Consider the following 20,279-nt stretch of genomic DNA (forward strand, 5'->3'; position numbering starts at 1 on the left):
CTGAATTATTTATATTTCTAATCTCTTGTAATGCAAACAATATGCAATAAATGCTTATTGTGCTAGATGGTCTTGAATTCTTTTCCTCCATCTTCCCCCCCTCCCCCCCCCTTTTTTTTTTTTAACTCACTTTTAAAAAGTAAATTTCTACAAGACACTGGCAAGTTCCACACCTTTCCGTACCTGGTGATGATTCTGAAATAGGGCAGCCTAATTTCCATTTTGCAAATAGACACAATGAAACACAAAAAGATCAAAGCAGTTCCCAAAGAAATACTTTGGGATGAAATACGGAAGCATAATTCATGTTATTTTAAATTGCTTCTAACATTTTCCCCAGTATCTGCTTCATACAAAAAGTTTATTATTAATAACTTCCCATGAAAAATGTTGCCGCTTCCCAGTATTCTTAAGTTATGTAATTCATACTGAGGAGCCTAGAGTGGTATTTTAACTCTTTTGGATCCTTTCTTTCCATATATACTCATTCAAATGTTTTTTAAAAATACCCACTAATTTTCTTCTTACATATATTCAGTTCATTTTACCCAAACAGTCAGTATTTCACACTTCTCTCTGTAGAACTCAAACTAGTATCCCATGCACTCTATTAAAATTAACTCTGTTAAAATATCTCTTATGCATAATAAATGCTTTCGGTTTAAGTTTATAACACTAATCAGAAGATGCATTGGATTTGTATTCAGAAGGAAATACTTAGGCAGTTTCAAAGCATTTCTGGAAGAAAGCTTTTGTTGGTGGAAGGGCAGTGGTGGTGGTGGTTGTTGGGCGCTTTTAAATTTCAGTCACACTGTTTAATGAAATAACAGTAAAAACACAGAAAGGCAGGCCCGCTTAGATGTGCGGGCATCAAAGTCAATACCATTCCATTATCCAGGCAACTTATGATTTGTTTACATATGTGTGCATGCATACGAATACATAAATATGGTTAATGCACACTAGCCAAAACTCAGAATTGGCATCTAACAGGTCTGAATAATAGCTGTTATCACTGTGAACTTTAGACATCTTTTCTCCTCCCTACTTTTTTTTTTTCTTTTAATACATCCTAGAACCCTTTCTCAAGCCCTTAAAAGACATTCAAACCACCAGTCAAATATGTTGAGGGCAACAAATGTATATAAAGCTTTTGCCAAAGTAAAACACCTGCACAAATTCCTGGAAACAAGTGGCCCCCTCAACTACAGGAACTGATTTTCTTCTTAGAGAAAAGTAAAGTATCTGTTTTACTTACTATGGTTATCATAGTTCTTAAAAAAAAAAAACATAAAGGCATTGTATATTTTAATGACCACTCTAATACTGAAATGGCATATGTTTATTGCCAGCATCCTATTACCTTCAAGAAAATAAGGTTGCCTCTAAGGAAAAAGCAATCTTTAACTGAAAGGTTAACACTAATACTTTTATGATGCGTGCACTGAAATTTGAACATAGCAGTTCTGCGATTCCACCATAGAAACCTTGACAGTGTTTTAGAGCTTTTTAATAATAAAAAAATACATTATAAAATCTGTGAAGCTTTATCAGGTGCCATAGAGCAAAAGCTGTTTCCTGCCACTTCAGGAATGGATCTACCAGATAGACTAGGGAGGCTTCTGCCCTCTAAATGCCCAAACTCCCTCTTCTCTCCTACGTCAGGAGAGCAAGAGGTAGGACTGTAAGAGGGACAAATCTATTATGTCATTGTTAGGTGATTTCTTCTTTTGCCTTTAGGACTGGCACATTTGGGTTCCTAACCACACTAAGACCATGCCTTCTGCTAAAGGGGGATTATAAAATCAGGATTGGGCACAAAAATGAAGAGCAGTAATTAAAAAAATACTTGAAATTTCTACAGAAGTAGGACATCTCAAAGGATTCAGCTTTGGCTCAATTCCGTTACCTTTTACCATAGACTGTAGGAAAATCCAAGTTAGGTCAATGCCATATAGTTTGAAGTATCAACACAGACATTTCTTTTACTAAACACATCTTCACCTTTTACTATTATTTCTGTATTTTGAAGGTTGCTGCTACTTCCTCCTTTTACTGGACTACTGCCATTCTAGTGATGGCAGGGCAACTTATCTGGGAGTTGCAATACATATTCTCAACATTGATCAAATATTAGCACAGGCCAAACCCTTCCCATGTTATATTGAAACACAGTTACCAAACCACTTGGGTTTGTTCTGCCACCACACCGTGAAGCATGGTAACTTTTGAGTCTCCTCTATTACACTTTTCCAGCTTCTAACATAACAGTATTTTCCAAGCACCTCAGAAGTGCAAACGAAAGAATAGGAGATACAAACTCATCATTTTGCAGTGAGTTATGGTGAAGCCACCACAAACTGAGGCTGAACTCCCTACAGCTACTAGAAATACTCCTGGAGACTGGCCAAAGACATTTACTACAGGGTTTGGTCTCTAATGGCAGGAGCAGTGAGAACTACATTTCATTAGCATCAGGACACCTCTGAGGGATCACCTGATGCATGACCTGTTCCTTAGTCCCCATATGTATGTGTTTTCAGTTCTAACACATTATTTATAACAGAACAAGCTTTTTTTTTTTGTCAGTTGACATTATTTGCCTCTTGCAAGTTTTTCTTGATGATATTTACTCATTTTTAATTAGATACTTAAATGTTTGTCTATGGTCTGTCTGGCAACACCACTGATAGGCAGTGGAAAAAAGGAAAGAGTAGTAAAGACAGTCCTTGTTTTTTCTTAACCTCCTTTGAATTTTTTTTCCATAATACTTTTCAATTACATAGTCAAACAGGAGCTCTAACCCTGAGCTAACTCACTGTACAGGTCCAAGTGTTGCTCCTCACAGTGACATTTAGAATTGTGAAATGAATATTGTTTTTTAAAAAGGATCTTCTACTAGTCTAACACAGGATTTTTCAATTATTTTTCTAAACAAACTTGGTCAGACAAAATAAATGGCTATTCCTCCAGCCTCACAGGCCTCTTCCAGAAATCACTAACAACTGCTGCTATTAAGGAGCTAACAGAGCAAGCATTATCCAAGGTCAGGAGATGGCTCTAGCAGATTTAGGAACCTGAACAGGTTCTTCAGCTCTACAGTCAAATAAAGAATTGCTGCCTGTACTAGACATCTACCTGGGCAACTTTATTTCTTCAAGACAGATGTTTTTCTTATTATGAAATATGTCTCATTGTCCACTTGTTACAGATTGCTTTTGTCAAAAGGCTTAAAACAGCACAGGAAGAGTGAAGTTAATTCCAAATCCATCATGCTTTTATGCATCTAAAGTAACGCTTTATTATTTTAGATGATAGTTAACCATCTATTTGCATATCTTCTCAGAACCTCCCTCTTAACTACTTTGATTCTACCAGAACTCCAGGATTTCCTGTAAGCTTTCAGCTAACACATTCAGAGGGTAAGAGTTACTGCTTAAGGCTAAAATTCTGGTTTCTTGAAAGACACTCAAGACAGGTATAGTCTCAATGTAGAATTTCTTATTCCAAGATGGAGAAGACTCAGTTCATCATTTCTAGACCTTTTCCTAACATACAGAGTCTGCAAATTCTATCCCAAAATTATTTCACTGGTGATCACAGAACTACATTCCAGACATTATTTCAATAAATAAATTCACTATAATTATTATTCTTCCTCTTTTTCTTCACATGTGTATTACTCTGTCTTTCAATTGTTTGCAAGATCCCTATTTCCAATAGTCTGTTCAACAGCTGGAACCTAAGACAATTCAAGTCAAATTTAAGTTTCTCAGAAACACTGAAATAAAGATAAAATACAGCTGGATGCTGACATTACGGTGCATAACAAGAGAAAGTGTTTTCTATCGGGACCTCCAAAAATAAAAGGCACAGGCTAGAATTATCATCTTTATCAACCTATCTACAATAAGCATAAATCCCCAAAAGGTTAACTTGGCCAGGTAGATGAAGCTTAACTCATATTTCAAGACAGCAGGGCGCTACTTCACTAGACAAGATGATCTCAACTTACCACTGTATCAGTTTGTCTACTTTTCTCAGATTTGCAAATTGCACAAAACGATTAAATGAGAATCTTCACATCCCTTCATACAAACCTACACCTCAGTTTGCAGTCATGAACGATAGTCTTCCATGGAAATGAAACTGGAACATTCTGCATAAAGGAGGTATTGCTCTTCATCCGTTTTAAGTAACGGATCTTGAACTTCTAACAGAAGGTTTTTTATTCAGATTTAACTTAAAGAATCTCTTATCTTGAAGAAAATAGAGATATTTTACAGTAGATAAAAGTTAGTTTCAGCATGATTCTTGAAAACATACAACAGACAGGATATTATAGAGATTATGAAAGAATGATTATGAATATTGGATAAATATCAGGATTATACCATAAGGTTGCAAATAGTAAGAGGGGCGGCAGCAATTCCAAGTCACACTGATGGCCATCACAAATACAGTTAGGATCTAATAAGCTAAAGTGTGGATGAACAACATGCACAAAATGCATATTATGCCCAGTGTTTTGTCACTGAATTAGTCACCAGCAATTCTTCCTGCAATGCTTCTAAAGTTTCCCACACTGTGGTATATTTTCAGAGCTTTCTGAGTCATTGGGCCAGGAAGGAGACACTCCTGGGTACATTATCTCCCTGAAAAAATGTCAAGTCACACTAAATAGTATTTGCCGTTATAAAGTACATGCTTCCCACTGGAATCCAAATACAGTTTCAGAGGGAGAAGCCAAGAGGAGGGGGAAAAAGCAGTCCCCCAACTCTAACCATTGCAAATTTAAATATGACAGCACATATATTTGTGTTACTATTTTGAATACAGTTCAGTCCATCCCTCTGTAGCATATTTTCAGCAAATCCCCGAAGTACCAATTAAGATATTTCATTTTTATTATTGTTCAGCAGATACAAACTGGAAACTGACACTTGGGGTAGTTTATACCACCTTTGGCCATGCTAAGTAATCTCATCGCTTAACAGTTTCATTTAATATAATTTGTCTTAACAAGGGCTTAACAAGCATTGAAGTATCATTCAATAATACAAGTTTGATTTCATACTCTTAGTAATTCATATTTATGCTACTTTTGTATGGCATTTGTAAATCTGCTCCAAGTCACATGAAAGTAGCTTTATTCTTCTCGAGGAAATCAAGTGCTCCTGTAAAATGGCTTATGAGGTAGAGGTGCAACTTGAAGAGGAAAGAAGTGATGATGAGTGAAGTGGAAGGTACACAAGGAGCTTCCACCACTTGATATCATGTCCCCTTTATTCACTACATAACTGACAAGTTATTTGCTGGTGTTCTGCAAACAAGTAAGAATAATTTCAGTAGTAAGGTGGAGTTAATCACACAGGCTGCAGAACCCAACCATGGATTCACACTGGAACAGTCAGATAAAGTAGCCTCTGGATCCATACCTAGATAACATTTTACAGGTGTACAGAATATAAAGTGAAAAAAGGCACGTCCGCAAAATTGTCCATTCAAAACCTTGAAGTATTTCTTATCCCTAACCAAATAAAATTCTGACAGTTTAGTTGCAACTTTTTTTTTTACTGGTTTGGTTTACTTTTTCTTATTTCGGCTTGCTTATAGACATGATTTTTGTTATTTACCACACTTAAAGACACCATTCTTTTGCTCCCGCAAAGAAATTGTGAGCCAATTCTTTATAGAAGTAGGATATGTTAGTGTTTAAGACAAAGGAGATTCAATGTTCCCGCTTTCCCAAATATTAACTTTCTATTTTATCAGAAAAAATATAATTCAGACAATATTCAAGACCACAGTTAACTTTTGGTATTCTTGTATCAGATAAAATATCTTCTCCTGAAAGGTCAGCATTAATTTTTCTTGCAGCACCACTTCCATCCCCACCAGTCTACCATTCAAATACCAATCCAGTCTAAAACCAAAGACCTTTAAAGAACCACCAAGTATCACCACAAACATCTCTCTGAAGCACATCATTTAATCTAACAGAAAAACTAGAGAATCTCTCCCCTCACTCTTCTTTTCAAAGAGAAGCAGTCACAGCAGTGATGAGTCATGCTGGTTTCTCAAAGATGATCCAGATCAGGCCATCTCATTTTTGGTAGGTCTTAAAGGATTTTGAGTAGGCACTGGAATGCTTTATAGCAAATATATAAACCTAAACTAGCTTACATTGACAAAGTAAAGCTCAGCTGTCACACTACTGAAAAACAGAACAGCAAAGTGATAAACAACATGAAGGAGTTTTCTACCAGTAGGCCAGCAAGATTAAGAATTGAAAAAACACATATAACCTGTGTGCATACTCATATACTTTATGATAATAAAAGTAAAGCTCTCTGGGCTTTTGAACATAGCTAAAGGATTAAAAAAAATTAATTATACTGTATATTTTCTTTATATATTATTTATATTGAATTACTTATATAACTTTTCATTAACAGGCTTTTACATTTATTCGAGGGGGGAAGGCAAGTTCCCTGAATTTCTCCTTTGTGTTTGAGGATCAAAACTGGAAATAAAAATAAGATTTTGCTCATGACATAAGGACAAAGCAGAAGAAAATTAAGAAGTTGCCAAGGTTAAAAAAAAAAACAAACAACTAAACACCCAATCAGCAAGTTCAGCTCAGTGAGCTAGGATGACTCCAGGTCCTTTCCAAGACTAATTTCCTTTGACTATGAATTCCTATTTTTCTTTCCTGCTCATGACTCATTTACCTGGATGAGTCTATGTGCTAAATAAGGCTTTGCTACTCTGTGCACGTGTTCATCTCCTCCTTTCTAGAATTCTGTATATATTGTTATGGTTTCTGGTCTACATCCCATAGTTACTTGAATCACATGTTTCTAGCACTAAGTGTTTTTTTTTTTTTTTTTTAGGTAGTACCACATAAAGCCTCAGTAGGATTCTGAGCAGAGACAAAAATCTTCATAGTATGTGCTAAAGCAGAAGACTATCCAAAACTTTATGTTAAGATAAATGACTCCAGTAAAATAATAGCTATTTCTCCATTGTATACAGCCACCCCTTTATTAAAATAAACAGCCCAAACCACATGAAGAGAAAAAGAAGCCTGGCTTTGCACACGGTTGTGTAGTCAGGATGACACAGCAGCAGTAACAACCAGGAAATGAGAAAATGCATGGATGGCAGCCTCCCACCTCAAGAAAACCAGCACTGACCTTTGAGATGCTTCGACTTATTGGTTGTACCTTTGCAGAACTGCAACCCTCTGGAAGGCTCCATAAAGTTTCTACTACAGACTACTTGAAAAGGAGTAAATTCACGTTCAAAGTGTTAGAAGCACAGACACACGACCATCTGGGATGCGTCCTAGCAAATTGCTGCAAGTTGGTCTGCACATGCACCAGCCAAATAATTTAAACTTGAACAGTTCTGTTCATCAATACCAGTTATTGATGTCTCCATGTACATATACATCAGTGAGGAAAAAAAGTCAGCTGCTGACGACATGATGAACAACTGGCATGCACAAAGCACACCAGATCTTTTCAAACCATATTCCATAGGCCATACCTACATATGGCACTGCAGAAGATAAGAAGATTCTGATGATTGAGTACCGCCCTTGTCTTTCTACCTTATAAGCATGATTTTTGCACAAGCTGTGGATTTTTGTATTAACTATAGAAATCAATGTTATTTTGATAAGGCAAGGTATGCAGCTGTAGATCACAAGGGGAGCAGCAGCAGAGGTAAATGCTTCCACAGGTAAATGAGGAAAATTAACTTCAGTGATAAATTTGCACAGACAGTGGGAGTAAAAGCCTCATTACTGTATTCGCAGCAGCTGTCAATCCTTGTCAGTGATACAGTTTAACCTTACAAAAGATATTTCAAAACAATGTATTCTGCTGACTATCACAGCATTAATCAAGCAGAGACAGTACACCTCTAGACATATGTATTGTGATTATAGAGGAATAAAAAGTGATAAAACCAAAATAAGACAGTGGCTTATGGAGTAGATAAGTAAAAGTGACCCCAGAAGCTAGGAATTAAATCATTCCAGGTCAAGCATTTTCTATAAAAGGGTATTAGGCTAACTGACAATTTGATGCTTACATATTCTTTAGCCCTATCATTGAAAGCACTCTTCTCCAAACTTATTTAGACAGTATTATCTGCATTACTGATCTTTTTATACATATTCTTATTATGAACTGTTATCTTAAGATATCTTAGGCTGTAAACTTTTTAATGCACAGATGTACTAAATATAAACCAAAAAAAAATCCCACACTGTGGGAAAATAACATTTTTTTCCAGTGCAGTACGGTAGGACCTCTTATTCTAATCTGTATCCTGGAGTTTAATCTCAATACCATTATACTACAAGTTGTTCACAGAAGAATCTGTGTTTTCTTGATGCTTATGTATTAAGTACTGCCTATATTTTTTTTTTTTCCCCTGCAATACAGAAACAGCAAAAGGTTACTTTGGAAGAGTTAGTCTATTAATACATAGATCAAGCACACAAAAAAAAAAGGTAACCGGGAAAATATTTTTCCACATTACATCCTATTAAAAGGTCTCTGCCCTCACCAGAGGAAACAACTGTCATATCAGAATTTTATTTGCTTGCCTTCTCATGTCTACATATTGCCTTTGTAGCTACTAAGTCACATTAGACCATCATTTGTTTAAATTGTTCCTGAAAGCAAAATATTCAAACTCTAACGTACCAACTTTTCAACACAGACCTAAACATACAGCTTCTTGGTGTATTGTAATTCCCTTAAGCACTACATACTCTGCATTGACCAAACACTTACTTGATACAGGTATCTACAACTCAGAATTTCTAGTCTGTGCAAAATTCTACATACTTTTTTTTTAAAATAACATTTTGTTTCCTATCAGGTGTGTGACAGAAGCTAATGAAAGCTGGAAAGTAGACCTCAAAGCACACCTTAGAGCCCAGCAGGTTCCGGGGGCAACCAGCACTGCAACCAGAAATACTTCAGATCCTTGACAAGCTGACAAGAAAGAAGGTATGTGTTTCCAAAAGTTATCTCGTCTTCCAGGGGACGCTTGTCAAGACAGACACCTTTCAGTTCTGACCAACTGGTGTTTTGTGACAAAGAATACATTTCATTTGGAGCACTCCTGCTGAGCTTTGTTCAAGTTGAGTTAATAAATATATCAGATGTAGCTTAAAAAAACCCAAGTACCATATTGATTACATAGAGCTGGGCTAGCACCTTGCTCATTCAGGTCCAGAGACACTGGTCATGTCAGTTCACTCTCAGCAAGCGCTACCAGAAGGTCAGATACCCCCGTGCGTGCCAGTCACTTCACAGAAACATTGTGTGTTCCATGAGGAACGCAATTGCTCCTCTTGCAGTCACCATCGTGCTTTGTGAAGTGACCAGGTGCTTCACTAGCCCACTCAAAAGCACACGATACAAGGGTCCCCACGGCCTTCCACCCACGACATTCGCTAGACTTGACACAAATACCACTGCGTAAGTCTCTGGGAGGCTCACCAGAGACCTCGGTGACCCAGGCTGCCAGGCACAGGACTCGCAAGGACAAATAGCAATATTTCTTTTTGTCAGGTTTATTGGGGTTTTTTGAAGGAAGGAGTTAATATAATGTACATAAAGTAATATTTACCACACTTATCCATTCCTGTAGGTCAGTAAACTTCACCAAACTTATTCCTGGCTTGATACTAAGATGAGGTTTATACCAGAGCCTACTATCTGCCCTTGTCAAGTCTGCCAGACACAGAATAAACCTCCTTGACAGTTTTTCTACAAGTTTTCCCACAGGAGTGGCCTGTAGATGTCAAATCATTTTAAGTTATTAGTAATTGATTTAAAAACATGATGTTGCAAAATGAAGCAACTATTGTTTCTAACAATTACCATAAATTCAAGATGACTCCCTGACCTTTTCTTACTTTTCAAACTAACAGCCTTTGTCAGCCAAGATTTTATCCTGGGACAAACATCAATAAATGTATTATTATAAATAAGTTTAGAATATTTATTATTTTAAGCATATTTGTATATGCTTTAGTATTTCCCATCCTGATTATATTTTTCATCCTATGTTGACCTCATCCTTCCCCTCTGGTTGCAACTTTTTTTATAAAGTTTTCATATTGAATTTATCCTTTTTTTATATACACATCCTCTGTAAGTAAACCCTCACATATTTCTCACCTGAAGTATAAGCTGTTACATTCTATCTTCTTGCTTTGCCACCAGGTGCTTTAGCCAGCAATCTACTTACATTATTTCTCATGCTTAAGAAGTTTCTTTACAGCAACTCAAGTAATTAAACTTTGATCTAGTTTGTAAGAGCTGATACCTACTGGGTTCTGAAATATTAATTATAGTAAATAAACAGGCCTTTTTAGGATGCTAAAGAGTATCAAAAGCATGAGATTGCATATCCCCTGCACAACACCACAGAAAAAAAAAATTTCCTGGAAGGGTGACCCCACTATTCTGGTGTTACCAGAGCAGGGTAACCCTGCCTCTTCATACCATCAGTCTTGTGTTTGCCTGCCCTTATTCCACAACAGGCATAGGCAGAAGCCAGCAGAGCCCTCTAACTTCATTTCTGCCCAAATTCTTTGCTAACTAGATATGCAAATTGAGTTTAACTGATTTCAAATCCCACAGGCTGCTATAGAAAAAGTATTACATAGTCAAGTCATAACTACAGACAGGCACTTGGCTCAATAATAGGAAAACTAAATAGTTTAGAGGGGTTGAAGGAATATCATACTACTTCCTTTTATTAAGGAAAAATATTTAGTTCATATATTCCATAAATGGTTGGTTTCAAAATGTTGCCCAAGATGTTACTCTCATGATACTTTTTACATAAAATTCAGATGCATCATTTTTAGACCTTGGTTGGTTGTTGGGTTGTGGGGGGAGGGGGAGACTGGTGTTGGCAGGTGGGTGTTTGTGGTGATTTGGTTTTTTTAACCAGGTTTTAAAGCATCTGTTCTCTGCAGAACCAGATCTGTTCAGAATATTTCAATGCTTTGTGTTTCTGTTGACATGAATTTAGACTTCTGTGATAAACCCCTAATTTTTTAAATCTGATTAGGTACTAGACTAAAAAAATACATATATACACAGTATGTATATGTACACAGTTCACAGACATAAGTTTCTATAAGTGAAAAAATTCTCTTCATTTTCATGACTTTGCAGCAGGCAATACAAAGACTAACCTAACTACTGACCTGTTAACGAGACCTTTTTTCCACACGCATTACGTATTCCACGCTAATGAAGAAAGAAAGTTAAGCTGCACTCTGTGTAAGGCAGTCTGCTTGGCTTGAGAATAGGAGCTGCACTTCATCTCCTCTCCAATCAATAATCCATAAACTGGGGTTGAAGGTGCAGGCTCTTTGCCAGGCAGATGTAGCTGAGATCTCCTCATCTTTTCTAAGCCTTTCCTTTTCTTTGATGTTTCCATCAGCTCTACCCAAAGGAAACATTTCAAATGAATAAAACAAAACCCCATGTCTTTTAGTACTCTAGTTTGTCTTTTATTACCCTGCAGACCAACATTTTTCACACATAGCAAACCTGGGTTTTAATGAAGCCAGGAGGAGACAACTGCATCAAGATGGGCGTTGTCCAGCCTTCCACTAGAAATGAACAGTCAGCAGTGAAATGTAGTAATATACATAGCACCTTGTGCGAGGTTCTAGTTTCAAAACTATTAAATCTATCGAGACATATATTTGCAAACTTTCAACTTTACAGATATTTATTAGGTATACAATGCACACACAAGAGATCACTGCATACAAATTTCTGTGCCTTCAACTTTAAAGTTTCTTTTTATTTACTTTAACTAATTTATCACTGTACAGGTAGTTTTTGGAAGCTTTCTTTTAAAGCATCACTTCAGCATGCTTGACTTTTAAACCCTGGTATCCCTGAATCTATTAGTTGGCTTTAATTAACCACTCAGGCTAGTGAAACCTTTTCCAACGACCACAGAATTTAAAGACAGGTATGCTGCAGCAGCATTTCATTTTTTAATAAAGTCAGTAGAAAGCCACAAAAAGCTGTAGAATGCTATCATAATCATCATGCCTACAGCCAAGAACAGAAGAGTCCAAGTTATTGGTCTGGCAGGGTATCCAATACTAAGCATATAATATTTTGTTTCATGTAAAGGAGTGAATTCTTTCCTGTGCTTATGCATTGCAATCATTCAGTTGTCTGACTTAACATATTGATATACTTCAATTATGGACACATGTTGCCATGTACTTATTTTAAATTTTTCAGGAATTCTTTCTAATTTTTCTCCCCTAGGAAGCTGAAAAATAGCAATCTTTATTAAAGAAGATACTTAGGACAGATTTTTGTTCTCTCCTTGCTATTTGGTGCAGATATAACTGAAAAGAAACCAGAAAGCTATACTATTAAAAGACAAGGGCCTCGTAAAGTAAACAGGTGTATCCATAGCTCCTATATAAGCAAATCTCTTCAAAACAAGATTTCTTTAGGAGATGGAAGTGTTGTGTGTGTACACACAATGCATTAGCTAGTGATAGCTTGAATTGTAAGTGATACTTGATGTTTTCAATTTACGCTAAGATAAGAAAGGACAGACAGGGGTGGGGAGCAGTCTTAAAGTCTTAGTTCTAAATTTTTAATTTTAAAAAGTGTTATTTCAGCTACAGTGACAAAACTAAAGCTACAATTCAATTTAAATTATTTGTCAGCTCCCGTGCAACTGTAACCATTACATCTGAAGAAGAAAAGATTCATTTCAGGGTTATAAATTCCTTCAGAGCATTTCAGTGAATAGTATTTCTATATAAAAGCTGTTTTTTGGAGGGATTCTTGCTTTCAGGTTTACCCATGCATCCCAGTAAATTAAAACAAACACAGAAGGTTGGCTTCCAGATTTATGATCCACTGTAATAAGATATGCACTTCAAGCAACTAACATAGTAGCAACATGGTATAATTTAAAATTTTTAAATTTCAAATGTATCATGGTACTAAGATAAAATTAAATTTTAAAAGAAAATACAAAAAGAACATGAATGGGGAAAACCTAAGTATTCTTGTGCTTTTTTGCTTGCGAGGTACCATCTGGATCTATGAAACTTATCTTTTGCATGTAACTAATCTGCCTACTGGTCTAGCATTGCTGCTCTTTAACAAAAATTTTAGCTCATCTGGCATTATTCAGATTGTAATGTTGGAAATGTGTATAGGGGTTTTTTTTAATTGAGCCCAATTCCTACTGTAAAAGTGGCAAAAATTAAAAAATAATCAGTATTTATCATAAGGAGAATGGGAAAAGAAAGTTTTCAATTAAAATAAGATTTCATACAAGAAGCAATCCACACAAAAAAAGAGAAACATTTTAAAAGTAAGCCACAGGTTCTCCATCACCTTCAGTCTATCACAAGCTCAACCTGTGACAATGTTTCCATTTTCAGTTGAAATACTGGTGGGGCCAGCAGAACTAGGGATCTCCCCATTTTCTCAGATCTCAGGATACCTTGCTGATATTTAAAGCTGCACTGAGGATAATATCCAAAAAGGGATGTTTTGGATTGTAATATAAATGCATAGCAGGATACACATGTCCATGGGGCAAACAGCTAAGTCTGTCAACATCTGCTGCAGAGAACCTGACTGCAGGTAAGATGCTCCACAGATGCACTTGCCCCAGGATGTAAGTTAAAACTATTAAAATTCATAGGGCACAACACAAGAATGAAAATAAAGGAAGAGGGACAGTATTAAAGTTAGGAGATCAGATTTTACATTTTTCCAATTGAGTTCATGCTCACATAATACTAAAACTTGCCACCAAACTAGTCATACATACTTCTGGCAGACAGACGTTGCCTTTGGGACACTACTTCTATTTTTAATTTCTAGGGCATTGTTCTATCCAGTGTACATGCAAACAGGGGGAAACTCCTTAAATGAAAACTTACTGAAGACTAAAGCCATTTGGCATTAAAGTGATTTCTGGTTGTAGCAAGCAGGAGACAATGCATTTTGCTGAAAAAAAAAAAAAAACAAACAACTCAGTGTCCTGCAGAAGAGCTGGAAGTTGGGTAGATTTGTAAAAGCAGACGACATCACACCAAACTCAACCTGCTATATTTTACACAGTGACATCATCTATAATTTTACTGCAGTGGCTACATGGACTGTTATGATATCTGGACTGTTATTACACATGATGTGGCACCTATTTGGATAACATAGCCACAGTACTGGATGATGAAATATTGCTCTGACTCCTCAAGACTACTCAAAATATACCTGGGACAAGAATACCTGGCAGGAGGAAGATCTTTAAACTGGGGCTGACCCAAGGAGAGCAACAGTTTAGAAGATTTCATTCAGTGATCAACAATTTAGTTCAAAAGTAATCACTAAAGGGACTCTGCTGGGGCAGCAAAAACACATGGTCTCCCCTCCCTCGCCAGTTCAACCCTTATTGCTCTCCCTGTGACAATTTGCACTTTAGAAGAGATGCTGAAATCCAGTCCAAAGGGAGGGGACCCAAACAACCACACTTCCTAAACAACACAGTTTTGTTGAAAAATGAGCATGTAGCCTCTCAGCAAACGACACCTTATGCGGGCAGAGAATGTTGTGTTCTCCCCCGGGGGTGGGCACAGCCCCCTGTCTGGGGGAGGGCAGTTGCAGGTATGGGGGGAGCAGGTAACATCAGCGGGGTTCAGCAATCCCTCGCTCCAGGCAAGCTGGGTGCTACTTCCAAGATCAGCAAGGGCAGCTTCACCTTCCAGGAAGACTCCTGCCATTCCCTTCAGCCCAATGATCCGAAAATTTCACATGGTGAGAAGCACTTCTCGCCACAAGAAAGCTGTGAAATATTTTTGGAAGTTTGCAGTTCCAAGTGGCATTTCTGGAGCAGCCAGCTGCTGGGAGCATCTATTTTGCTAGAGGAAAGCAACTACACCTGTGACACAGATACAGCCAGAGCCCAGTGCAACTCCAAGGAAATCTGAAGTCCAAGCATTTTGTCATCCTGTTTTTACAGTTTACACAATGTTAAAAATCTTAATTCCTTTACAAAGTAGACAGAGCTTCTTTTCACTTATTTTTTAATTTATTGGGAGAGTATTTGTTCCCCCTCTACTAACCGAAAGCCTTTATGTAACAAAGCTTCAAGTAAAATCAGAGTAATGTTTCATTATCCGCTGTAAATAACAAATGATCTACTACCTCAGAGCCTTCACTGAACATTGGTCTACTAAAATCACAGGCAGAGCGCCAAATTCTGGATTTGTGAATATGCATGTGCCTCTCACTGACTTCAGTGTGAGACACGTGAATGAATCTGAAAGCTGAAGTTGGCTCCAATTCATATTTTAAGCCTAATGAACTGGTAATAATCAAATGATTTGCTCCATTTTTGCCTTGTATTTCTAATAAGATATTAACAGCAAGATTAAGTAAAAGAAACAGAGCACAAACAGAAATTGCCAATACACAGTTCCTCATTGATCTTAAATAGCTCCTGTGAAGTCAAAGGACCTAGACAAATTTTGAAAAGAATTAGAATTTAGGTTATTGATTTTTTTTTATGTTTTCTGTTCTGGATATAATTTTAAATATACATTTATTGCACATAAGAACAACACAAACCAATTCACTTGGCTTCAGCTGAGTTCAGTTTTACTTACTGCATAGAAGTGTTTATTAGAGGAGTGTCCCATCAGCCAAAAGAACAGGGGCAGAAGAGCGAGAGTGATTGACAGACAGTAAAAATAGTAGGGAGAGTAGAAAAAAAGCACATGAGGGTCAGACGGAACAAGAGCAACCTGACCGGTGCAAGGGAGAGGCAAAATAGCAGGTACCAGATCCAACTCAGTCCTGAGCCAAGGACATGAAACTACAGTTCTTATATTGTTGCCTCATCACAATTTGAGTCCCTTAAGTGTGCTTGAGGTCTTTTATATTTATGCACACAAACACACATACACACACACTCATCTAACAAGACAACTATACTGTTAGAAACTGCTACAGAAACCAGTTTAAGCATGGGGCTGGGACTCCTGTGACACAGACTGTGGTCTGAATTAGGATTGCATGCTCTGTGTCCCAGAAGGGCAAAGCCCCACCTATGTGTACTTTTTTCAATACAAATAGCACATGTATTTTAGTAAATAGTTTCAGCAAAAGTCAATATTGTGGTTTATCAAAGCTACCATGCCTGCTACTTGCTTATCGTTTGCTAAATTGGATTAATAACACTTGATTTATTGCAACTTTTGTAATAAATTCAGAGTGCTGCACTACCGCCATCCACATTCATCTCAACGGGTAGCTTGAAGTCACTACCACTGATGTCTAAATAAATATATTTTAAATCACTTGCCATTTAGTGTCCCCTTGAGGAAGTTTTGGCCCATATAAACACAATTATTCCTGATTAATTTATAGAAGCTAATTTAATTGAATAAGTAATGGGAGTTTCTTTTCCCACTTGGGTAGGAAAAGTAAAACAAAATATGCATGTATCCCTTGAGAAGATACAATAAAATGAAAATATTTATAAGCTGAGGACTTCCCATTTTGATGTCTACAATGGGAAGAAATATTTCAAAAACTATTGCACCTTTGCATTTCTTATGCAAAGCTAAAAGAACTCTGCAGATTATACTACTATTACAAAAAAATATTTTAAAAAAGACCAATTTGATAAGATCCAGAATCAATCCAACCTTTAAAACAGAATGGCATCACCTTTTCTCAAAAGCAAAACAACAACAGTGTAAGATGGACCAAACGGCATACTCCTTCCTCACCAGCACCAAAAGGCGGTTGGGTTTCCTATCACTGACCCAAAGCTCCCAAGAAATTACAAATGGTTTTTACAATTCTAATCATAAGCAGTCTCCTCCTTACTTTTAACAGTACTTCAGAGCTGAGCCAAATATAACTGAACTGAGATTTGGCTGCTTCCATGGATTCTGCTTCATAACTATATTTACAAAAGCAAACTTGCTAGAAGTTGTTCTAAAGCTTAAAACCACTAAAGCAATGTTTCAATATGACTAAAATAAACTGGAAAAAGGTAGCCTTTTAAGATAACTTGACATCTGCTGCACCAGATGGGAAAAAGGAAAGGACATGACCCATTTGCCAGCCTTGTTTTCTAATTGATCCATTCCTAGTTGTTTCTCAAGTTGAAACAAGCCTCCACATTCCTAAAGTGTCTTATAATTGGCTGCAATCTGCTTTTTATGGGAAGGTAAGGTCTCTCTTTACCACAGTTCTTCCTGACTGGCCTTCCTGCTGTCAGCATCCCTAATGCCTATGGCTCCAGCTGTCTTCCTGACCCACCTTGTACTCCTCAAGCTTATCTACCTGAATAAACTCATTGCTACCAGGGAAGAAGAGTGTCCCCTTCCCTCAAAGGGGCTGTTTGATCTGACCCAGACTATCACAGGTTGGACTGCACAAAATAACTATCTGTCTTCTGGCCAGTCTTTCGCTCTCCAACAATTCATGAGGCACATACCATGCATTGTAAATAGACATAACCAATATTTCCACCATCTATTACCCAAGATATTTACATTTCTACAGTCAACTGTCCTAATTTAGCTTAGAATGACCTACTCCAACTATTTTTAACTCATGTGTTGAGTAATAGTGATTATTGAAAAACTACTCCCCATTCCCAATGAGAAATTTTTCTTCCTTTGAATTTTGTGGTTTTATATAAAATATGAAGGCCAAATATTTTAGTCTGAAAAATAATATATTCACTTTGAAAGAAATATATCCAGAAATAACTATTTGCACTGTTCCCCCTCTTTTTCCCTCCTCCAACCTGGGGAAGGTTTTAATAACAGTAGACTCTATATGTTTTTACCAGCTTCACTGAACAATCCGAACATGTATTGCCCTCTCCTCATCTCATACTAAAACTCTCGACCTTCTTAACTGAAAGATGACCCATCACCCTCCTCCTATCACCAGCAGCAATGCCCCCTGCATCCTCCTTCCTACCCTGCAAGGGCTTGGCTGAAGGCACCAGCATCACACAACTGTTCCTGAACAAGCCTAACTGCTCCCAAATGGCAAAGACCACCTGCATGCATCCCCCCTCAGGATTTGGCTGCCCCTGAGGTAGATAAGTGTCTAGTCAGCTTAAAATCATCTCTGCCAAGTACTGACAGGAGCAGAACTATGACAGCCTGGAGTTCAACACGGGCTCCAAAACTTGCCCAAAAGAAGTGGCTAGCCCAAGCAATGCTGTGTGTTGCCACAGCTACACTGTTGTCATTACTCAAAACTATTTAGTTTAAAGTTAGCAACACTGTCCCCACCACCTCCGGTCCCACCTATGACTGCCGTGGAGACGCACGACCTGATTACTCAAAACACACAGGTCTCACACAAGGAGTAATTTTCATGGGGTCTACAGAAATACACAAATCCGTTCCTCCTTTCCTCCCCACCCAGTTGCCAAAGCAGCAGGCATTTCCTTAAAAACGCCCTAGTGAATTTCTAGAGATGGTCTGCATGTATAAATAGAAGTGGTTTGGCATGATGAGATCCCAGGGAGTAAATTGGCTCATTTCAACTTGCAACACAGAACAATAGTGAAATTGAAAAGAAGGACAAAGATCTATATTCAAAATTACTTCTAAACTATGGAGGAGACACTTAAGAATGACAAACTTGCAAAACAATTAGAAATATGAGATTTTTTTTTTTTCCAAAAGCACAGTAAGGCTGTTCATTCTCATGGGTCAAAAGAAGTTAGCTGCTTATCTTCCCTAAGGGAAGGCCCAGGGCTATTCTTGTAAACCATAACCTCCATTTAAAGTCATTATCTGGTCCATAGGTCTAGCTCCTTTTTACTCCTATTAATTCTACCCATCTTCAAAAATTCTATTTAATTTCTTATTTAAGGAAAAAAAGAGAGCTTTTCTGCAGGTGTTAATGATATTAGAGGACTTTGCTCATTTTGAAGCATCCTATATTTACACAGAATCTTCAGGATACAGATTACTAGCACACACTTTACAAACAACTATGTAGTGGCACAAACAGAACCAATTAGATCCACCTGTTCAAAGGCATCACTTTTTGCACCATTATGATTAAAAAAACCCACAGAGACCCAGACAGTGACTAGTACTGCTTGGAGACATTATCCCCAACACTGCAAAATCTATTAGGAGAACCAAATAACAGGCTAGGACACTATTGAAACATTAACTCCTCAGTTCACCAACTACTAATTCTACCCTGGATCCAACAGCTATGCATAAGCCGAAGTCCTCCCTGCAAGACCCGTTATGGCAAACAATCATACTCTCTAAAAATACTACTGGGGAATGTTAATATTTAAAAAAAAACAACCACAAAACCACCAAGAAGTGAGGGGGGAATTATTTCTGAAAACACAGACCTGGATCTGGTGATCATTAGAAAGTTCAGAATCTACATGAAAACTGTACAGCACGAATGGTACGGGCTGAAGAGTGGGCACTGTGTCGCACTAGAGGAGATGGGTACATCTCCCAGCTGGTACTCTTGCAGAGGCGTGCCTCCCCTCCCTCAGCCCTTGTGCGATTAAACATACGATCCCCTATTCATTTTCCCTGTACAAATTTGTATGACATGTTTTGTAATACAGGATGCTGAAACATAGCCAATATTTACAGGGTTTTTATTTCTGCCTCTGCAGAACAGGAGCTGATAAGGTACTCTTTGTTTCAGGTTTTGTTACTTTTAATTTCACATACTGCAGATAAAATTAATCTATATGCCATGCAAGGAGCTAGGTCAGATAACAAGAAAAAACCCTTAACTATTATAGCAGCAGCATTATGTAAGTATCTGATGATGCATTTTATTGCCTCAGCTGGTCTCCTGCCTGAGTGGTAATATTCCTGTTTCAGGTGATCTGCGTAAAGGCACTGAAGATTTAGGGATGGACGCGCACTAATCACCACAGTGGGTTTGCTGTACAACGTGCATACTTACCTTGTTAGTCAAGGGCACTTCTTCCTCAACAGGTAGGTGTGATGCAGGTAAGAAGCTAGGAGCAGAAAAGGCAATACAATCTCTTATCCAGAGTCACATACAAATTCAAGTGAAAGAAGGTACAGTCACCATGTTCTCAGCTCAGGTTCATTATGTCACACTCAATATCACAGGGCAGGTCTTAAAATGGCAGAAAATAAATTATTACTTTTCACTCACCAAGCCTGGATGTTCTAA

At 37.5% G+C, this 20,279-nt stretch overlaps 1 protein-coding gene across 1 annotated transcript in view; it reads right to left on the bottom strand.

The window, feature by feature from the left end:
- The window catches only part of KCNMA1 (potassium calcium-activated channel subfamily M alpha 1), a 494,552-nt gene that overhangs the window by 438,350 nt on the left and 35,923 nt on the right, over window positions 1–20,279 (bottom strand). The window contains exon 3 of the mRNA XM_075757828.1: window positions 20,043–20,097. Coding sequence (XP_075613943.1) covers window positions 20,043–20,097 — 55 coding nt within the window. The remainder of the gene's footprint in view (window positions 1–20,042; window positions 20,098–20,279) is intronic.

The sequence above is a fragment of the Balearica regulorum genome, chromosome 7, assembly GCF_011004875.1.
Source record: "Balearica regulorum gibbericeps isolate bBalReg1 chromosome 7, bBalReg1.pri, whole genome shotgun sequence".
In the NCBI taxonomy this organism is placed as follows: domain Eukaryota; kingdom Metazoa; phylum Chordata; class Aves; order Gruiformes; family Gruidae; genus Balearica; species Balearica regulorum.